Genomic DNA, 18251 nt, shown 5'->3' with positions numbered 1-18251 from the left:
CTGCTGCTGATACTGTAGCTATGTCACAGCCGCCATGTTTCAGGTGCAATGGTGATGCCATGGCTCTGGCAGACCCACTTCTGCTTTACCAGCCGTCGGAGTACCCTGGCAGTTTTGTGGAGGAGAGTTCGTCTAGCCAGCTCCCACACAGCCAGGTGGCTGTCTTGCTTCCCAGGTGGCCTTTGAACCTGCTCCTCAGGCATTAATGCATAACTTTCCTTGTCTTCACACTCTGTTCCCTTAGAACCCTTTCCTTCCCTAAGAAACTGATTGAACCCTTATATCAGATTGATTATATCTCTAACAGTGAACATATTTGCATTTATAAATAAGATTTCTAAAGACAGTTTCTTAGCCCAAAGGACAGGCTCTATTCCTAGGTTCTCAGAAGGAATATCTGGAGATGGCAGTATTTGGGAGTAAGGTGAGGGAGGCAGTTGCACCTGCTTATTTCTTTCAAGTCCTTCCTTGTTCAGAATTCTCTCTGTGCTCTGAACCATTCCCTTCCCTTTCCTCCTCTTTCTGTACTAAATTAGTATAGCTGTTGTGCCTTTCTATCTTCCTAAATTCTGAGCTCTTAAGAGTCTGTGAACCACATCTTGTTACCTCATACAGCTTATGTGCCATTGATTCCAAGTTAAAGTCTCTGGAGTTTGCATATTTAACTCTTCAGGAGGTTTAACTGAACTAATTTCCCTATGATAAGGCTGCCTCAGGATTCCTTTGCTTTGGGGCTGAAAATTAGGTATAGAACCCTGGATTTTGATATGATATTGGCAGTGATATATGTGACTAAGATGGAAAATTTTGGCTCAGTAAATAAAACTATTTCAAACATGGAGTCTGTGTGGGGAAATTCTGTGTGGGGAGATTCTTGTCATTGGAAAAAGTAAGAAAACCACTTTGATAGGTTATCATTAAGTGTTTGTATACAAAGGACACATTTTTATAACAAAGAATAGTAAGAACAAAGGCTAACACAAATGGAGCTTTTAACTATGTGCCTGGTACTGCACAAAATACTGTGCTGGTATAATCTCATTTTATCTTCATAATGTATCTGTGCAGTGGTCACTATTATTAGTCCCATTTTATTACCAAGGCAGTTGAGGAATAGAGAGGCTGCCGAAGGTCACACAGTTAGTAAAAACCAGGAGGTGTGAGAAATGAACCTGTGCTACTATGAATTCAGCCAGCCAATGGCTTCAAAAGAAGTCAATTATTTCCCTACTTCGAAGAAAGTTAAAAGAACACCAGTATCAGACTTGAACTTCAGCACAGGCCTCTCAGCTCTTATATTTAACATGTTTTAAATGAAGAATCATGGAACTTGAGAACGGGAAGGGCCTTGGGAAGTTATTGTAGTCTAAGTCATTCATTTCACAGATAAGGGAACTGAAAGCTTGGGTGACGTGACTTGCTCTTAGTCACACATTGAGGTTTTACCAGTTTGGGGGCCAGGATTCAGGGCTTCTGGATTCTAGTCCCATGGTCTTTCCGCTCTACCATGAGGCTTTGATATACAAACATTCATCCCACATGTTATGGTACAAAATGAGCTACACATAATGTGATCCAAGAAAGCTGAAATAAATTTAGCTGCAGGCCGGGCGCCGTGGCTCAAGCCTATAATCCCAGCACTTTGGGAGGCCGAGACGGGCGGATCACGAGGTCAGGAGATCGAGACCATCCTGACTAACATGGTGAAACCCCGTCTCTACTAAAAATACAAAAAATGAGCCGGGCGAGGTGGCGGACGCCTGTAGTCCCAGCTACTCGGGAGGCTGAGGCAGGAGAATGGCGTGAATCCGGGAGGCGGAGCTTGCAGTGAGCTGAGATCCGGCCACTGCACTCCAGCCTGGGCGACAGAGCGAGACTCCGTCTCAAAATAAATAAATAAATAAATAAATAAATAAATTTAGCTGCTGCCTTTTAAGTTTGCATTTCATTACTATAGTACCTTTTAGTGTATATCTTGAAAGTAGTAGAAAAAACTAATACCACTAGTTTTATCTAGAAAGTGGTAGAAAAAACTAATGCCATGTGATTTTGGCAGTGAGGTATGTGACTAAGATGGAAAAATTTGGTTCAGTAGATAAAACAACAACAACAACTACTACTATCTACTACTTTCATGATATACACTACATGGTATTTTTTAAAACTTTCTTTATTGCTTCCTGGACTTTAAGTGATATTGTTTGTACAAGTAGGAGCACATGGGTCAATGAGACGGTAGCTGCCTCTGAGCAACCCCTCCGTTGCTGGCCTCACTCAGCTGCACAAGTGTGCTGTAGCTTTTGGTGTGGTAAGAGGCTTGCTACTTCACAGAAAGTGCTCCCTTAGACATGAGAAGCGAAGGTGACATTAATTCCACGACTACCTTTGGAATGTTCTCAGCCCTTTGACTTGGCTGTTAGGTACCAAACGGTGCTTAATAAAGTAACTGTTGAAGAGCTACATGAGTTTGGTATTTTTTCTGTTCAATGGGCTTTTTTTTTTTTTTTTTTTTTTAAGATTAAGGCTTGATTTCCTATATACTTCAGGTAATGAGCAGCCTCATTTTAATTTAAATGCTTGGGAAAGAGTAGTTTGCTATTGCTGTTTTTTTCAGCATGGGAAAACTGGGTAAACACAGTTTCCTGATAAACTTTTGCCCGTTTGAGTAATCGGCTGGGAAGCACCTCCCACACAGAGATTAGGTATAAAACGCCCACACTATGAAAAGTGATCTTTCCAAAGCTAACAGTTTAAACCTCAACATCAGTGATTTAAAAAAAAAAAAGGTTGAAAATTGAGGCCAAACAGAAACTATACAATACATATTTTAAGTTTTTAGTAAATGAGATTTTTTGATATATGCAAATGAGATCTTTACCTGACCAATATTAGCTTAAGAAAATATCAGACTTAAATTTAAAAGCAAAGATTCTTCCATCTTCAGAAAGCTAACTTCTCAGCACCACCTTGTGGTAACTTTTACTTAAGCCAGGATGTTTGTTTATTGTAAGATTTATATTAATATTACATTGTACAATGGAGAAATAAAAAGTGAAATTGGAAATAGCTGTCTAATTTCTTTATCATCAAAGGGGAAAAATTAACACTTTGGTATAAACATTTTAATTCATGTTACCATCAAACCTATATTTTGTGGTAGCCTAAGTACCTTAATTTAGGGATAGCATGGTAGAGAAAAATTTTTTGTTGTGTGTGTGTTTTTTTTTTTTTTGAGACGGAGTCTCACTCTGTTGCCCAGGCTGGAGGTGCAGTGGCACCATCTTGGCTCACTGCAAGCTCCGCCTCCTGGGTTCATGCCATTGTCCTGCCTCAGCCTCTGGAGTAGCTGGGACTACAGGCTCCCACCATCACACCCAGTTAATTTTTTGTATTTTTAGTAGAGTCAGGGTTTCACCAGGTTAGCCAGGATGGTCTCAATCTCCTGACCTCATGATCCACCTGCCTTAGCCTCCCAAAATGCTGGGATTACAGACGTGAGCCACCGCTCCCGGCCTTGTTGTGTTTTTTGAGATGGGGTCTCACTCTGTCATCCAGGCTGGAATGCAGTGGCACAGTCTTGGCTCACTGCAACCTCTGTCTCCCTGGTTCAGGCAATTCTCCTGCCTCAGCCTCCTTAGTAGCTGGGATTACAGGCGTGTGCCACCATGCCCAGATAATTTTTGTATTTTTAGTAGAGAAGGCGTTTCACCATGTCGACCAGGCTGGTCTCGAACTCCTGACCTCAAATGATCAGCCTGCCTTGGCCTCCCAAAGTGCTAGGATTACAGACATGAGCCACCGTGCACAGCCGAGAAAAATATTTTTATATAGAAGCTGTTCTGAAAATAGTAATTAAATGAATGAATGGATGAACAGAGCATAATGTGAAAACAGTTGCATCAAGATCATTGAGCACAGCTGTCTTATCCCCTTTCCAAAACTGACATGAAATTAACTACGGTAATAACTTTTAAAGAATACATTTGCGATAAAAATGCCATCTACTAACCAGAAATTTGAACAACTCCTAACATGAAGTAAACAGACAGAATTTGATTGACTGAGAAGCAAGTTGGGAGAAGATCACAGCCCACAAAACGCTGGGGGATGCAGCAGAGGTAGGAGCTGTCGTGAGGTTTGCTCCATGCAAAGGGGACAGCAAGGAAAAGAAGAACTTCAAAGTGAACAATCGTCAGGCTGGGACCAGCAGAACTGTATGGCCCTTCCCTAAAGCAGCAAGTGTAGATGCTGATAGCAGGAGAGCATGCCGGTACCCAAGACAGCTAATGACCTAAAGAAGGGATAGAGAGTCCCCAGCCTGAGAAGGAAAGACTCTGGTTCCCTCGTGGCATCAGTTCCATTGCTCTCTACAGTTTCTTAATGCTGGCTCCTGACATGGGGATCTGCAGTGAATGACCAACAAAAAGCAAGTCTCAAACACCAAGATGAGCCCCAGATCAGAAGATGCCAGACATTTGAAGGGAACTGACACTGAAGGAAGCATTGGATTCACCAAACAGAACCAAGACTCGAGGAACAAATGAAAATATTAAAATATGTGCAATTGATGATTCATTCAATTTATGTTCAACAAATATTTATTGAGCACTTATATTTATACACGGAAGAACCAAAGATAAAACTCTAAGAAGGAAAATTTGGTATAGATAAAATCAGAAAAACACTTAATAAAATTTACAGATAACTAAATTATTGGTGGATATAATAAAAAAATGAAAGCATGAATCTAAAATTCTAAATTATCTCAACATTCCATAGGTGGGAAAGTTAGAGATGGAAGCATATAAAGGATAATAGATACCAATTAGCTTAGGCTTTGATGGAAAAATGTAAAAGTATGTTAAAACTTCAGCAGGATATTAGTGTAGGTAATACATATTAAAGATACAGCACATTAAGTACTTGAAATAAATATAAAATTTGTTGCTTGAAGACATTTTATGGATTCTACTTACATTTTACTGCAACATTTTCTACATTTCACTGATTTTTTTTATAGTTTTCTTTGTAAATTAGTTTAGGTATATTTTTGAATTTGTAAAAAGAGGAGGAAAGTGCAAATCAGGTACTATGAAAGAAATTGAAGTGATACAATTATACATTTTTGATTATTCATCTATTCTCATTTCTTTTTTTTTTTTTTTTTTTTTTTTTTTTTGAGGAGGGATTTTGCTCTTGTTGCCCAGGCTGGAGTGCAATGGTGTGAATTCGGCTCACTGCAACCTCTGCCTCCCGGGCTTAAGCAATTCTCCTGCCTCAGCCTCCTGAGTAGCTGGGATTGCAGGCATGTGCCACCATACCCAGCTAATTTTGTATATTTAGTAGAGACGGGGTTTCTCCATGTTGGTCAGGCTGGTCTCAAACTCTCGACCTCAGGTGATCCGCCCGCCTCAGCCTCCGAAAGTGCTGGGATTACAGTCGTGAGCCACCACCCCTGGCTATCTATTCTCATTTCTTAAATTATGGCTTGATCTCCACTCACCTCCCAAATTCTTTTGCAGTTTATCTTGCCTGTTAAATTCTGTTTAATTTTGTCATTCCCATTACTAGAAAGGAGCAAGTGAAGAGGTTGACATTTCATTGTTCCAAGTAATATGAGCACCCTTTTAACTGGAATTTTTTCCCCATGTAATAATGAGTTGAGAATTGGTTCATAAAATATTATGGTTTTGAAAATGTCAGCATGGTATCTTAATGATCTAGCTTTAATTATAATGACTTGTTGGCATGAACCTTTGGTAGTAAAGTCCTCAGAGGCTGTGTAAAGTAAACAGTTTTATATCCATGATAACCTCTAAAGACCTAGAACTTTAACTAAGGAATGTATCCTGTTTTGCTAGTTTGGAATTATGAATACATAATGGCTATTTCACTTTGAAGAATGTTCAAAGTCTAATATAAAAGTTTTTCTTCTGTGGATAAGATATAAATATCATATTAAAATTTAGTATTAAAACTAATGTTACACATATGGTTAAAAAAAAACTTTGTTCTTTGTCCTTTGCTTTGGTTTTAAAGGAAAAGCAGGAAAATAAGAGGCAAATTCTTTAAAATTTGAACATTCATTAATAGGCATTTCCTGGAAGACATATGAATGGCTAATGCATATATGAAAAAATGTTTACCCTCACAACTACCATAAGGAAATGCAGATTTAAATAACATCTTGTTGCTATCAGTTGCTAGTCCCTTGAAAGATTTTATTGATAATATCCTGTGGTGATAAGGGGACAAAGAAAATGGCATTCACATGTATTCGTGGTCTAGTGGGCCATACCCATCAGGGGGTTCTTAGGTTTAGCTAAATATTCAGATTCACCCACCTGTCATAAGCCACATCTGGCACCTGTTGCTCAGAAGAGAGGCAGCCGGGATAGCCAGCATGCTGGCAGGTGTTTGCTCTTCAGTGGGAGCCTGCATGACACTCCACATAGTTCTCCATACAGCCATCTGGAAGCCGCCATTCTCTTTGGTACTCCAAGTTACAACTTTGCTGCGGAGGAGTGGGTTTGAACCTTCCTGGCTTGTAAGTCTCATGCCCCCGGGAGCCAATATCTATAGTAACCGCTGTACTGCATAGCTTCCCAGTTCTCTGCAAAGAACATACCAGTTATAAGAGTCATTGAACCCAGGAAGGCCCAAAGATATGGTACCTATTAGGTATTTATGGTTTCTTCTCTCAAGATACAATTTATCAAGTGGGTTACTTTTTCCTAAGCAATGATGCTTATAACACAGTTGACAGTATAGATTCCTAAGAGAACAGAGCTAGAAAGTTAATCAAAGGTCAAATTCTCATATAAAAGGAAAAAGGATGTTTTTTAAGCCTTTACTCACAAAGAATATATGAGCATAATCTCTTTTATATTTTTTATTTTTATTTATTTTATTTTTATTTTTATTTATTTTTTTTTTTTTTGAGACAGAGTCTCGCTCTGTCTCCCAGGATGGAGTGCAGTGTCATGATTTCAGCTTACTGCAAGCTCCGCCTCCCGGGTTCACAGCATTCTCCTGCCTCAGCCTCCCGAGTAGCTGGGACTACGGCACCCACCACCACGCCCAGCTAATTTTTGGGGTTTTTTTTTTTTTTTTTTTTTTTTTGAGACGGAGTCTCGCTTTGTTGCCCAGGCTGGAGTGCAGTGGCACGATCTCGGCTCACTGCAAGCTCCGCCTCCCGGGTTCACGCCATTCTCCTGCCTCAGCCTGCCAAGTAGCTGGGACTACAGGTGCCCGCCACCGCGCCCGGCTAATTTTTTTGTATTTTTAGTAGAGACGGGGTTTCACCGTGTTAACCAGGATGGTCTCGATCTCCTGACCTGGTGATCCACCTGCCTTGGCCTCACAAAGTGCTGGGATAGCAGGCGTGAGCCTCCGCGCCTGGACCGAGCATAATCTCTTTTTAAGATCCCATTTGGACAATATACGTTGAAAACTTTTATTTTGTGTGTACCCTTTCAAGCTGGTAATTTTGTTTTCATGGCTTTATTGTAACAAATAAGAAATATGCACAAAGATTTGTCTGTGTCTATATGTAAGTAGGTTTACTAAAGCATTATTTGCCATAGTTATTAATTAATAACAATCTAAATGCTCAGCAATTGCTTAAGAAAATTATAATACATTCATATTCTAGAATAATATATACATTTATAAAATAGGTATGTCCAGAAACAACTTCAAAAGAACATATATATCAAATTATTTAGTGTGTAACTGAGTGGTGATTATCTGTGTAATTTTTTAAACCATAAATCATTAATTTTTAACTTTGATCATGTATTTGGTCAAATAATTGCTTTTCATAAAAATCATCAGAAAATTGGCCAGGTGCGGTGGCTCATGCCTGTAATCCCAACACTTTGGGTGGCCGAGGCAGGTGGTCAGGAGTTCGAGACCAACCTGGCCAACATGGTGAAACCTCGTCTCTACTTAAAAAAATACAAAAAGTAGCTGGGCTTGGTGGCATGCACTTGTAATCCCAGCTACTTGGGAAGCTGAGGCAGGAGAATCGCTTGGACCCAGAAGGCGGAGGTTGCAGTGAACCGAGATCACGCCACTGCACTACAGCCTGGGTAACAGAGCAAGACTCTGTCTCAACCAAAAAAAAAAAAAATCAGAAAATTATTGTCAGTTTTAATGCAAGCTACTTACATTAAATGACTGCTCATACATTTTAAGAGTTTGTTTTAATACCATTGAAAACGCTTGATCTTCAACTTTCTTAATGCATTTAATGAAATTCTACGTTCTATAAACTCTGGAGCTCCATCTCACATCAACATCTGAAGTGATAATTTTGAAGTACTTCAAGCCATAAAAATAATTCAGTTCACTTTCTCATATATACTATTACATGAAACTATGACTCAGTGATAAGGGTGGGAAAAGCACATATAATTTTGATAGAATTTAGATGCCAGCTCTCAAGTTCTTTTCTCAGGTTATGGGTAGGTTAATGGATGCCATCATTACTACCTTATGGATTTGTTTTTAAATACATCCAATTTATTCTCCATCTTCCCCTTGGGTGATACACACACATCATAGTTTAACATTACCTCACCCACTGATAGTCTTGCCACTCTATTTATTGGTTTAGAAAATGTAAAACAAATATTTCCTCAAGGGGTAGGTGGTACTTGGAGGAATATTAAAAAGCAAAATATTATTCATGCTGTACCTTCAATAAAATAAGAATTATGTGGGGAATATCCAAAGAAATGTTTATTGCATTTGTTACCTGCTGTTTTGTATTAGCTGTGTTTCTTGTTCTCTGTACAAATGGATGATGCAGAGTTAGCTGGCTCTGTAGAAGTGCTGTGGAAGTGGATTACAGAAGACCAGTCTTTGGGACACAGATTGGAATTCTGATCCTGGCCTCACCAAGGACTCTGTTACCTAGGGACTCAGTTTCCTCATCTACAAAATTAATAGACTAGATATCTCTTAGGTCTTTTTCAACTGAAAAAACTATTAATAATTATCTAATTTTTAACTTTAAGACTTATGATGATAAAATTTCTGATCATTTTGTGGTTTTTTCTTTCAGTTTATATCTGTTCAAACTAGGAATAGCACCCCAGATCCAGGATTTGTTGGGCAAAGTAGACTTCACAGGTACTACTCTTTATCTTTGTAATTTTTTACAATCTCGTTATAAAAAGTACCAATACCTGGCCGGGTGTGGTGTCTCACACCTGTAATCCCAGCACTTTGGCAGGCTGAGGCAGGTGGATCACGAGATCAGGAAATTGAGACCATCCTGGCCAACACGGTGAAACCCCGTCGTCTCTACTAAAAAATACAAAAAATTAGCTGGGCATGGTGGTGGGTGCCTGTAGTCCCGGCTACTTGGGAGGCTGAGGCAGGAGAATGGCGTGAACCCAGGAGGCGGAGCTTGCAGTGAGCTGAGATTGCGCCACTGCACTCCAGCCTGGGTGACAGAGTGAGACTCCGCCTCAAAAATAAATAAATAAATAAATATTTAAAAAGTACCAATACATTTTTCCCCCATTTTGATATTATTGATTTCCCTTATTCCTGTATATTGGTGAGAAGAGAAAACAGACCTATCTTGTTTGTTCTTGACTCAGTTCTCCTTCCCCATGTTTGTGAAATGAGAAACGGGCTGGGTTCTTCCTAAGGCTCTTGTTTAGAAACAACCCCATTTCTTGATGAAGACATTTCTTGATATGATTGTACTCATTCCTGTGTCCATCCCTGTCTGTAGCTTTCTCTGATAATGATTATTATTATTTGGTTCTTTGTTAGAGGAGGAAATCAGTAATATGAGAAAAGAACTTGAGAAATACGGAATACAGATGCCATCTTTCAGCAAAATAGGTGGTATTCTGGCCAATGAACTGTCCGTGGATGAAGCTGCATGTAAGTCCATTTAAAATCCAAACTTGCCATTGACGTGAGACTTACCTGTACTTTACCTGTTGATTTTGATTACTTGAAATAGAATATTTAGAAGATACATTAAGCACCCTAAACATTTTATTATTTCTTTTATAGATGATTACTTTGAGGATGTCATAGTATAACCAAGTAATTGATTTTGGTCTTTAGACTTCTTCTTGTACAACATGAATTGAGGTTCTAGAAATACCTTCATTGTCCATAGTTCTCTACTTTCTGTGTCTGTAGATTTTAGTGGTAGAGTTCATTGTTACAGGTCTTTTAGTATTGCAAGCTAAATTGCAAGTATCTCTTGGAACCAACATGTTACTTTAAAATTACCCATGTCGCCCTGACCAGAGGGCAAGGATTGACTTACCTTCTAACTCCTGTGGTTGACATAGGGCTTGGATCATTTTAGCCATTCAGTGACATATAAATGAGTCAGAATTACTTAACAGATGCTGAGATCAGGACCAAAGACAACCATGTGGAGAGGTTGTCAGGTGCTCCATAATATGTCTGAATTCTCTTTTTGACATATTTACTAGAAGCCAAGAAAGAAAGTAAAACTGCTTGAGTTTACACAGGGTCAGTGCAACTGTCCATGATGTCTTTTGCTGATAAAAACCTTTTTTTTTCTCTCTCTCTCTTTACTTTTTAGTACATGCTGCAGTTATAGCCATTAATGAAGCAGTTGAAAAAGGAGTAGCAGAGCAGACCATTGTAACACTAAGAAACCCAAATGCAGTTTTAACTTTAGTGGATGACAACCTTGCACCAGAATATCAGAAAGAACTCTGGGATGCCAAAAAGAAAAAAGAGGAAAATGCAAGACTGAAGGTACTTAGATTCTGTGTAATAAAAACAGTAATGAATGTGCTTATGAGTTACTAGTTTGAAAAGCCTTAATGTTAAAAGCAATATTTTTAAATCAATTGGCTATGTTCTCTATAGCCACAGACAATTGATTTGAATGAAATGTAGCATAGAAGAGGACTATACACTATGTAAGGCAATTAGATTATATCCCTATATAAGGCATGAAAAGGAATTTTATAGGCCAGGCATGGTGGCTTATGCCTGTAATCCCAGCACTTTGGGAGACTGCAGCAGGAGGGTCCTTTGAGTCCAGGAGTTCAAGACGAGCCTGGGCACCATAGTGAGACCCTGCCTCTAAGAAAATAGAAATAAAAATAAAAAATTAGCTGGGCTTGCTGGTGCAAGCCTGCAGTCCCAACTACTTGGGAGGCTGAGCTGAGAGAATCCCTTGAACCTGGGAGGTTGAGGCTGCAGTGAGCTGTGACCCTGCCACTGTACTCCAGCCTGGGCAACAGAGTGAGACCCTCTCTCAATTTTTAAAAAGGGAATTTTATGATGAATGTTATATATTGAAAGAATTAAAAGTCATGTTGCAAACTTACTAATATCCCCAGAAAGTGTAGACATAGCAACTCATAATTATCCCTTGTTAGACATCATCAACAGACCTTACATTCGCCAAGTTACTTTTACGTTTGGTAGTAGAGGTTAATAATTCAGTGTGGTGAAGTTCAGAGAGGATGTTTTTGAAGCTACGGTCTTTGTATTTTCCCAGTAGTCAATCCTTTATATTTGAGGATGTCCCTCCTGTGCAAGACAGCCTGCTCCTAATCCTAACTCCATTAGTAACCACCTTTCTATCTAGTCCATTATTGAAAAATTTGTCTACGCTGAGAGATTCTACTTCCTCACCATCTTGTCTCTCATTAAACTCTTGCCATGTCAGTTTCAGCTCCATGACTAAAAGTAACCACTTTAGATTTTGGCGTTTTCTCTACTGGTGACTTCCACTAGCATCTGGCAGGGTCGGCCCCCTACCTTGAGATTCTGTGCTCCACTAGCTTATGTGCGTCCTTGCTGCAACGGTTCTCCTCTGTGCCTCTTTCTCCTCTTGCTCCTCCCTCTCAGTATGGGGATTCTTCAAGGTCTGACATTGAATCCCTTCTCTGTTCTTCCTCCATTGAGCTCATCCACTTATTGAAGAAATCAGCCATCAGCTTTATGCCAGCCCATCCCAAATTGGTCTCTCTCCTACTCCACCAGATAACTTCATCTATGTCCCTCTGGCTTTGTACCCCATTATGTCAGAAGAGCTCCCCTTGCTGACATCCCTGGTTCAGAAGAATGGTGGCCAGCTTTATCTCAGAACTCTTTATGCCTCCTGTGTCCCATCCATTGCTAGATTCTGCTGCCTACTCTTGTTGGAGTTGAATCTGTCGTCAACCTTCTAGTCTCACCACTCTTGCCTCAGTCCTGCCCCTCCTGACCTCATCGCATGACTCTTGTATCAAGCACCTTCCTCGTGGGTCTCTCTGCCTCCTGTTATTCTCCAAGCCAGTCCCTCTTAGAGCTAGAGGTTACAAAATTGATCTTTAACTACAAATCTGATGTTAACCCACCAGAAACATCCCCCGATTCTCTGTTGCCTACTGAATTAAACACCAAATCTTAGCTTAGCCTTCAGCTGACCCCCTCATCTTTTTGGCTAACCCTGGACACACACTCCAAGCTGTAGCCCAATGTGCTAAGCTTTCCATCTGCTGTCTGTGTCCTATTCTTGACATTATTCTGTTGCTCGAAGCCCTCATAGATTATGATCTCTTTGAAAAATTTTCTTCCCAATTAAGTATGAACACTTTCTAAAGAATGCTTATCGTACTTCTCTTATAGAAACTATTCGGTTCTTCTAGGTATATTTATTATTTGTGTTCTTGATTTTATTAGATCAAATCAAATGAAATTGGTGCTATTCAACTGTTTTTGATCTACAAAAATGGCAATACCAAGTGGTCCAAACTAATGTTTTCCACATTTGAAAATTATCCCTTTTCAAAGAGTCACTGGGTCTGTCATCTTTGTAATCTTTGCCAGCATTCTCCCCTAGTCCCCTGCACAGAGCAGGCACTCCACAAATGCTTGCAATGAATTTAAATAATTAGGGAATGGTTTTTATCACTCTTCACATTTTTCCATTTGAGTTCCGAGTTTTGGAAATATTTTATTTAACCTCAGAAATCAGTGAAGACTTTGTTTTGCAGAATAGCTGTATTTCAGAAGAAGAAAGAGATGCTTATGAAGAACTGCTGACGCAAGCAGAAATCCAAGGCAATATTAATAAAGTCAACAGTAAGTAATGGATCGTATGAAGGAAATTGATATTTCCATAAGATACAGACTTTCCTTGCCAGAATCCCAACACAACTCTCAATTTGTATACTTGGAAAACTGCCTTCTACAATGAAAAATCTACTCAGTGTCAATGTTGCTCTTAATTTTGGTACAGCATTTGGCAGTTTCCCACTGGGCTTTTTTTTGGTGATTTCAGTCCACACAAAGTATCCTGAAGCTAGTCTGATTCTACCTTTCTGTCTCATTACATTCCACATTTTGAATCTGTCACTTTTGGGGCTAATACTGAAGGTTATTTAGTAAAAGATTATAACTTACAGATTGTAGTTGCTTGCCCATGATTATGCGATGATGTTCTATTGGAATTGTAAAAGGTGCTGTTGACACCACTGCTCTCTGTGACTTCCCAGTCATTAATCTGTAGCTCATAAGATTTTTCTTACACTTGTGTAACTTTGGTGCCAGTGAATGGGACTATGGGCAGGCCAGATGAATTCTCATGATGGCAGCTTTGAGTCCCACACCCCTGAGCCTCTGTGGAGTCAAGCAGATGAGTTCCTCTTAGTACCTGGCTCAGGTGTGTGACTGTAAAGAACAGCAGACTCAGGTAATTAAAATAAGCATATGCAAGTTGAGATACGTCAATTTTTTTTATTCGTCCTTTCTCCCCTCTGGCAAAACCTATTTTTCCTTGAGCATCGGAAGAGTCAGTAAGAAATTTCATTTGATGTTTATTTTTCCCTGGTCAATCTAAATAATCCATATATACCCAAAAAATTAATACATGAAAGACCATTTAGCCTGCTTAATAAAACATGTGAACTCCCTGCCAAATTAAAATTTGGAGTGTCCACTAATTACAACAGTCCTAAACCTTGCCTTCCTTTTAACATCCTGGTTGAGTTTTGAATATTCTTTTTTGCTTGTAACTATAGAAAAGAAGTGTACCTCCGCAGGTGTTACTCGGAAGTCTGCTCCTAAATTGCTGGAGAGAAATATCCTAAGGGGTTCAAACAGTAATTAAGGAAAGCCCCAGAGGGTTAATGTAAATGTCTAGGAGTTAACAACTGAGTGTGTTTGAGAATTTGCCTCACATACACATAACTGGGTTGAAAACTCTCAATTACCTTTTTTTTTTTTTAAGGGTAACACCTTAACATTTTAGGATGCATGTACCTGTTCTTTTATTCTTGTGAAATCTTGAACATGTTGCTAATGATACATGAAATGAAGTCCAATTTAAAGTTTGTCTTTTTGCTCCATGTGAAAGCTGAGAATTTCATGATGCTTGACAGAAATGAATTACAGGAGGAAATTAATGTTGCCGGTGAGACATCTGAGGTCCATAAACTTAGAGAGGAAATGGCTCCATAGCCTTTAACCATTCCTTATTTTTGAAATATTTATAACCATGAAAACAGTTTTCTTTTTCATGTTAAATAAAATGCTTTATATAAATGTTTTAGTTCTTTACTCAGTGCCATAAATTCCTGACCACAAATTTAATGCCAAATTGGCTATACTTTTTTTTTCCATTTTGAAGTAAAAGGCATTGAATATTTTGCACTAATGGCATAACTGGCTGAAAATATGAAGGCAAAGTTTGATGGCTTTCAGTCTGTAGAACATGATTATTCTGAAGTCTTTTTATCTCTCCCTATCTTAAAATTTATAGTCCAGTAGAACTGAAAGTAACCTTAGGAAAAAAAAAAAAATCCTCATTTTGATGACATGAAAATGAGACAATTGTATACTTTAAAATATGTAAGAATTGCTCACGCCTGTAATTCCAGCACTTTGGGAGGCGCAGGTGGGTGTATCATGAGGTCAAGCCTTCAAGACCACCCTGGCTAACATAGTGAAACCCTGTCTCTACTAAAAATACAAAAAATTAGCTGGGCATGGTGGCGGGCGCCTGTAATCCCAGCTACTTGGGAGGCTGAGACAGGAGAATCACTTGAATGTGGGAGGCGGAGGATGCAGTAGTGCGAGACTCCATCTCAAAAAAAATTTTTTTTCAAATATAAGAATCATTACTTTGACAAGGTTTTCCCCAACCATGTGGGTTATTATCTTAAAATGTTAAGGCATCTACATTCATAGGTGGTAATGTCAACAGATCTGTTGTCAGAGGCCTCATCTTTGTTCACATTACAACCATTTACCTTTCAGGTTCAGCAAATGCATTCCATTCATTGCATGATGTATTCTGTTAAGATCAGAGCTGGATATTTTGCATTTCTTTGCTTTTTTTTTTTTTTTTTTTTTGACAGGGTCTCACTCCATTGCCCAGTCTGATGTTGAACTCTTGGACTCAAGTGATCCTCCTACCTCAGCCTCCCAAAATGCTAGGATTACAGACAAAAGCGACCACGCCCTGCCTGGACATTTTGTTAAATGCAGAGTATAAAAGAGTGGTTGATCTTACCTTATTTTTTTTTAAGAAATTGTTTATTTAATAGTGTTTTTCAGAGCAGGTGTGGTGGCTCATGCCTCTAATCCCAGCACTTTGGGAGGCTGAGGCAGGCGGATCACGAGGTCAGGAGTTCAAGACCAGCCTGGCCAACATAGTGAAACCCTGTCTGTACTAAAAATACAAAAATTAGCCAAGCGTGGTGGCGTACGCCTGTAGTCCCAGCTACTTGGGAGGCTGAGGCAGGAGAATCGTTTGAACCCAGGAAGCGGGGAGGTTGCAGTGAGCCGAGATCACGCCACTACACACCAGCCTGGGTGACAGAGCGAGACTCCATCTCAAAAAAAAAAAAAAAAAAATAGTGTTTTTCAGGCTAGGTGCAGAGGCTCATGCCTGTAATCCAGCACTTTGGGAGGCTGAGGTGGGAGGATGACTTGAGGCCAGGAGTTCAAGAACAGCCTGGGCAACAAAGAGAGACCCAGTCTCTACAAAAAAAAAAAAAAATTTAAAAATTAGCTGGGCCTGGTGACACACAACCGTAGCCCCAGATACTCTAGAGTCTGAGGTGGGAGGATCTCCTGAGCCCAAGAGGTCGAGACTGCAGCAAGCCAAAATTGTACCACTGCACTCCAGCCTTGGAAACAGAGCAAGACTGTCTCAAAAAAAGAAAGACAGAGAGAGAGAGAGAGAAGGAAAGAGAGAAAACTGTTTTAAAGACATGATTTTCTGATGTTTGAAATTCAGCTGTACAAGCCCGTATGATAAATTTATCAAAGGTAAAGCAAGATCCTACCTAGGGTAATCCGAGATGCAGCTGAAAGGCCTTGGATTAACTTTAGAAGAACAGCAAATACCACAAACAACCACTAGACCTTCATTTCTGAAATTTTTTGGTTTGTCACATAAATTTTAAAGATCAAAATGGTTCTCAGGGTCCTTTAGGTTAAGTGTGAGTTTTCTGGGGGATGACTTGAAGGATTCCATTCATCATAAGTATTTCCTATTATTGAGTTATATCTTTTAGTAAAAAGATGGAGGGAAGATCCTTGTGAATGTATTTAGAGAAAATAAATTGTCATTTTGTCAAAAAGGGTTAGAAGAATCTAAGCTTCAGTGTAGTCACGAATTAGGCAGACAAGCTAACCCTTGAAAGACTCTAGAAATTTATGGATGTGTGTTGCTTCTGCTACCCAGATGTCTTCTCTATAAGGCAAAACTCTGGAATCTCCATCTCATTTGCTCTTTCCTGATGGCAGAGTTCATCATTCATTCTCCCATTTATTCAGCAATTTCATTTTTGTTCTCTGAAAACTATGCTGAATCCACTGTTCCAAGCATTTCGGTTTGGTCACCAAAATCCAAGTCTTTATAATCTACACCTTACAACTGGTCAAGAGATCACAGAGTGTATTAGTCTGTTCTCACACTGCTATAAAGAACTACTTGAGACTGGGTAATTTATGAAGAAAAGAGGTTTAACTGACTCACAGTTCTGCATGTCTAGGGGAGGCCTCAGGAAACTTACAATCATGGCAGAAGGCGATAGGGAAGCCAGGCACATCTTCACATGCCCAAAGCAGGAGGAAGAGAGAGAAGGGGGAAGTGCTACACACTTAACCATATCTCATGAGAACTCACTATCAGCAAGGGTGAAATCCACCCCCATCTTACAATCATCTTCCATCAGATCCCTCCTCCAACATTGGGGATTATAATTCAACATGGGATTTGGGTGGGGACACAGAACCAAACCATATCACAGAGTTTATGGTTGTCTCAGATGTTGCAGCAATGTTTCTGAGTGCTTGCTGTGGGCTTACCTCAGAGCTTATGCATCAGGAAGATACAGCAGTAGGGCAAGGCTTGCTTCTGGTCTTCGTGTCGCTTGAAGTCTCCTTGGGGAGGCAGTACTAACACATAAGGAGCACAAGGAACATGCCTGCTGGAACTACATGGCCCAGCTTTAAATAACTGTGGGGATCACAAGATGAGAAATCCTTAAGGACTGGAGCAATCTGAAGGCTTCATGGAAAAGGTGAGACCAGAGCTGGTCCTAAAAGGAAGGATTTTGGAAGGAAGTCATGTTACTCAGAAATGATCTCATAACCTAAGCTTCATCAGTGCTAAGGTTCCTGTAGGCACTAACTCCAAGGATTGGATTGGTTTGAATTACTGAGATAACATTTTCAAAGCCTTACCTACCCTCTGCCTGCAGCTTTTCAGAGTTCATGAAAAGTAACCGCTTAGGTACAAATCCTTGGGAAGAAGGGCTGGTTGGGTGAGACCGCAGTGGAAAGAGCAACCATTCTGACAAAACGTGAACCCCCACCCTCAGGGCAGGCTGCGGTGGACCATATTAATGCTGTCATTCCGGAAGGTGACCCCGAGAATACACTGCTTGCACTGAAGAAACCAGAAGCCCAGCTGCCTGCTGTTTATCCCTTTGCTGCTGCCATGTATCAGAACGAACTTTTCAACCTCCAGAAACAGAACGCCATGGTAAGTCAGAGGAGACCCCAGCTGCGGGGATGGTAACTCTGTGTGCCATGGTGCACTAGGGAAGCCTAGTTAGGAAAGGGGAATAGGGGTATTGTACCAGTCCTGGTCTCACTGGCCCACCCGTACCAATTCCATGGCCTCCTTCCTTGTTAACTTTGCTTTTAGTCTACATAAAGAATCTAAGAGCATAGTTAGGAAATTCCAGCAGTGGTCTATATATATACATCTGAAAATAGGTTGTTCT

The 18251-nt window shown here is 39.9% G+C and overlaps 1 protein-coding gene across 3 annotated transcripts in view; it reads left to right on the top strand.

Annotated features, from left to right (window-relative positions):
* LOC105475120 (IQ motif containing GTPase activating protein 2) overlaps window positions 1-18251 on the top strand; it is a 310678-nt gene that overhangs the window by 180414 nt on the left and 112013 nt on the right. For all 3 annotated transcript variants that reach the window (XM_011730127.3, XM_024790772.2, XM_024790771.2), the window contains 5 exons: window positions 9071-9138; window positions 9793-9906; window positions 10589-10767; window positions 13005-13092; window positions 17844-18007. In XM_011730127.3, coding sequence (XP_011728429.1) covers window positions 9071-9138; window positions 9793-9906; window positions 10589-10767; window positions 13005-13092; window positions 17844-18007 — 613 coding nt within the window. The remainder of the gene's footprint in view (window positions 1-9070; window positions 9139-9792; window positions 9907-10588; window positions 10768-13004; window positions 13093-17843; window positions 18008-18251) is intronic.

The sequence above is a fragment of the Macaca nemestrina genome, chromosome 6 (assembly GCF_043159975.1).
Source record: "Macaca nemestrina isolate mMacNem1 chromosome 6, mMacNem.hap1, whole genome shotgun sequence".
Lineage (NCBI taxonomy): Eukaryota > Metazoa > Chordata > Mammalia > Primates > Cercopithecidae > Macaca > Macaca nemestrina.
This window is presented reverse-complemented; position numbering and strand designations above follow the sequence as displayed.